This window comes from Branchiostoma belcheri, unplaced genomic scaffold, assembly GCF_001625305.1.
Source record: "Branchiostoma belcheri isolate BF01 breed outbred unplaced genomic scaffold, Haploidv18h27 scaffold353, whole genome shotgun sequence".
NCBI lineage: Eukaryota > Metazoa > Chordata > Leptocardii > Amphioxiformes > Branchiostomatidae > Branchiostoma > Branchiostoma belcheri.
The window spans coordinates 92,509-96,841 of NW_017803969.1; the positions used below are offsets into that span (position 1 = coordinate 92,509).

General features: G+C 43.5%; 1 protein-coding gene across 1 annotated transcript in view; it reads right to left on the reverse strand.

Annotated features, from left to right (window-relative positions):
• The window catches only part of LOC109475917, a gene marked incomplete at its 5' end in the record, with an annotated part of 21,075 nt that overhangs the window by 6,664 nt on the left and 10,078 nt on the right, over nucleotides 1-4,333 (reverse strand). The window contains 6 exon segments of the mRNA XM_019776733.1: nucleotides 71-222; nucleotides 1,336-1,597; nucleotides 2,027-2,143; nucleotides 2,517-2,903; nucleotides 3,199-3,387; nucleotides 3,704-3,804. Of these exon segments, the coding sequence (XP_019632292.1) occupies nucleotides 71-222; nucleotides 1,336-1,597; nucleotides 2,027-2,143; nucleotides 2,517-2,903; nucleotides 3,199-3,387; nucleotides 3,704-3,804 (1,208 nt within the window).

A 4,333-nucleotide genomic window follows, 5' to 3' on the forward strand; every position in this document is an offset into this window, starting at 1 on the left:
AGGGAATGGGAACATGACCAATTACAAATGCACTGCCGGCGGAAAGTCATGAGTCTATTTTTCTCTTTACCTTCGCCGTTCCTAGTCGCTGGTTCAGGGTTCCAACAGCCGTGCTGTGGTGGTGGAAACAAGTCACAGGTAGGGAACCGCTTCTTCATCCGGGTATCAGCCATGTTGAGGACTTCCTCACACCACGAACGGCACGGTAGCAGTGGTTTGTTCCTAAATACACAGACATGTTTAGGAATATCGACATGAGGTTTTCTTACATTTATAACACACAAAAAAGAAAATGCAATTTAAGCACGAGCGTTTACGTTTCATTTGAATATGGACGAACTTATTGCTAACTATAACTGTGGAATTATAAAACTTACCAATACTAATAAAGTAGCGTTTAAAACACGCCTCGGCGACGTGATTCTCTTTTGATGTAAGTGATGATCATGATGTCTGTTTTGGTTACTGTGTGCTTGTTTAAGGATGTGCGCCAGTCATATGTTTCTCACGAGGATATAATAATAAACATACACTTGAGAAATAAGGGTATTCTAGCATATATTCATAAATTATGCAAATTAGGATCCAATTTGAATAAATTATGTTTAGTGATGTTCACCTTCACTGAACTTCCAGTATGGCAAGCACTAAATTCCCAGCAATTACCACTATAACATTGTATAGTTCATATTAATTATGCAAATTAGGTATTTATTTACATAATGAATATCTGCTTAAGATCTTTGTCTTTCTCAATTACAAATGTCACAAGTGTTTTATAGCCCTAACATCGAACACAGCAGATTTATAGAATTTCTTCATTGATTATGCAAATTAGATGATGATTTTCATAATTGTAATTCAATTATATCAAGCATCACTTAAGCTACATACTTACAAAAATACCAAAAAACATGATCCGTCCACCGCTCTTTTAGATAAAAGAAATCGTCCTGCAGTTCCATGACAAGCTGATAGGGGGCCTTTACTCGCGTGACTTCTTTCTAAGCACAAGAGCTACCTTCCATTTAAAATTCATGACCCTAGCATGTCCCGATCGCGAAATATCAAGACCAGAAATTCCGCTGCAGTACCAAGGGAAGCCACGAGGGACCCAAAATCCTATCATTTCTGGATTTCGTCACACCCTACGAACAAGTATGAAACCAATCCTCCTGTCGTTCTTGAGTTATCTTGTTGACAAAATTTAAGTATTGATTGCTTTACGTGGAATTCTTAGAATATTTTCTAATCAATCGCAGTACTATTCCAACGGCTCGGCCCCTGAGGCGTCGTCAAAAATCATGATTAACGTAACAAAGCGTGCTTACTCACATGCAAGAGGTCGCGTTGTCTGCATGATGAGACAAAGAGCAGGTAGTGTCGTTCTCTTTGGGTACAGCACATTGCGGGAAAATCACTGTAGATGCGAATTCCCGGAACTCGGGATGTCGGTTCTGTCCGTCTGTGGGCGAACTAATGAGCAGGTCCACAGCAGAGGAATTCTGTATCTCTTCAAACGTCGTCTGACCCAGCTGATTGGGTAACATTGTAAGTCTACCGCCGAGGTTGAAATCCACAGGAATCGGCAGGCACTCTGCATATTACAAAACAGCCATTGTACCATTCACATTCTTTAAACATCGACAGGAGGCACTGACAAAGATGTAAAAATGATCCAGTAAGAATTTTGCCCGAAATGCAAGTTGAAACTTTTTTCGGCAGCATCATGAAATCATCGGACTTTTACCATAATAATGATTCTATTCTTTTATTTCTATTTATTTTCCTGTTACTTTCAATTTTTTTCAGCATTAAGGGCCACGACAAAACAAAATAGTATAGTCAACAGACTTTGGATGATGGGAGTTAATATTGTGAGAAAAGCATGACGGTAACAGGAGTAAATAATGCTTAATATCAAGACCTTGTTCCCTTGTAAAGAAAATTGAATTTACAAGTAAGGTTATTGTACGAGCAACTGTTTGCATGTGAAAACTAAAAGGACTTTGTGAGAGCAGCTTACCACAACCGTCCTCGTCACTCCCGTCCGAACAGTCCGTCCTCCCGTCACACCGCCTCCAGGTCAGGGTGCAGGCATGCCCGTGTCCGCACCGGAAGTACCCGAGGGGGCAGCGGATCGCTGTGTAAGGAAAAAGCCGGTTAGGTAGAACTGTAACATTTGCAATGTCACCGTAACATGGTCCAGCCCAACAACTGATCTGGTTATTTTGACTTAAACATCGACGTTCAGGTTGATAGTGACCAGCCCCTCCAGCTTGTTCCGTCATATTGTTACATAATTTATTCCAACACCATATATGGTGCCCAGTCCCTGGAGGTCGGCCCTGCCACTTTGCTACATCAATATAACCAAACAACAAGGATCACTGTGAGACGGGAGGGACAACCGTGTGGTCCGAGTCATTGACATTAATTTGGAGTTGAAGGAGAGGAAACGGAACAAAATAATGTTACTAATTTGCGGAGGTAAAGTTGACATAATTTTGACATACCGTCCTTTAGCTGGCAGATGAAGTTGAATGCGGACGAGCACGGCGCGTCGTTCCATCCGGCCCCGAGGTGGTTGACACAGCCTTCTCCGTTACTGTTGGGTTCCCCGGGCTGCCACCCAGTCCAGTCTGCGGCTGGGCTGTATGGAGTCCCGTCTTCCCACGCCCACCCTCCCTCTCCGTTCTGATTGTTCAGGCCCAACCAGAAAGGAGAGTTGGGATCCACGTCGTTCTTGAGGTCCATCAAGAAGTCGTCCACTTCTCTGTCCTTCGGCATGGCGAGGAGCCCCCCGTCCGCTGCACACACCTGTCTGGCCTGACTGTAGGTTTTGACTTGGTTGTACGCCTTGAAGCACGAATCCCCGTGTGCGGTGTAACCCATTGGACAACCTACAGAAATATTTAATCCTTTAAGCTTTTTAAAAATTAAATTCATACTATTTTAGGAAACTAGTTCATAACTGCATAGAGAACTGGTATTCTCTATACAATAACTCTCAGACTCGACTTCCTCTTCTCGACAAACCAGTCAACTGTTAAAACTCTCCCACTCAGACTCGACTGGAGCAATGTGATTTTAAATCGGTTCCCATTGACTGACAGAAACAGAAATCGGCACAGTATTAGGTATTTTAACAACAACAACAACAAAAAACACTTTCCCGAGTCTTTATTAACTACTTACCGCCTTGCAATAGCGTAGTGACCGGAGTCGTGATTCCCTCATCAGTGGTAGGTGTGATGACCGGAGTCGTGATTCCCTCGGCAGTGGTAGGTGTGATGACCGGAGTCGTGATTCCCTCGGCAGTGGTAGGTGTAATGACTGGAGCTGTGCTTGTCTTCACAGTTGTTGTTGTTGGTGATGTAGGGATCACTGAAATGTTTGAATAGAAAGCCGAGCAGTTCAACTGTGCATCCTATTTACCAAATGCACAACTAGAGTCCCAGTCCCTGTGCTTACGTCTGCATGATACAAATTGATAGCTAAGTACAAGCAGACTTTTTTAAAGATGTGGACACCACGATATGTACAATATGTACCAAAGACGACAATTGCTAATCTTAGAATGTACTTCTTACACTTCTTCATTCAGACACAATGATACGTTATTATATATATATATATATTAGTTGCCAGACCCTGTTGCCTACAGAATAGAGGTACAAAACCTGTCTCGATATGTACTTACCAGTGGTGACGCCAGGAGGCGCTGCCGTGGAGAGGCAGATGCCCCATGGCCATACCAGACCCTCCACCAGGACAGTCTTGGTCAAGTCTGACTTGGATAACCTGGGGGATTGAAACACAGCAACTTATTGTGTCTGTTCAAATATGGATATATGTATTTATGCATACGCCTAAATTATATCCATATGTATGTATGTATGTATGTATGTATGTGTGAGTGTGTGTGTGTGTGTGTGTGTTGTGTGTGTGTGTGTGTGTGTGCGCGTGTGTGTCTGTGTGTTTCTCTCTCTCTCTCTCTCTGCGTGTGTGCGTGTGTGTGTGTTTGTTTGTGTGTGTGTGTGTGCGTGTGTGTGTGTCTGTGTGTTTCTCTCTATCTCTCTCTCTGCGTGTGTGCGTGTGTGTGTCTGTGTTTGTTTGTTTGTTTGTGTTGTGTGTGTGTGTGTGTGCGCGCGCGCGCGCGTGTGTGTGTGTCTGTGTGTTTCTCTCACTGTGTGTGTGTGCTGTGATGTTGTTTGTGTGTGTGTGTGTGTGTGTGTGTGTGTGTGCGTGTGTGTGTCTGTGTGTTTCTCTCTCTCTCTCTCTCTGCGTGTGTGCGTGTGTGTGTGTTTGTTTGTGTGTGTGTGTGTGTGCG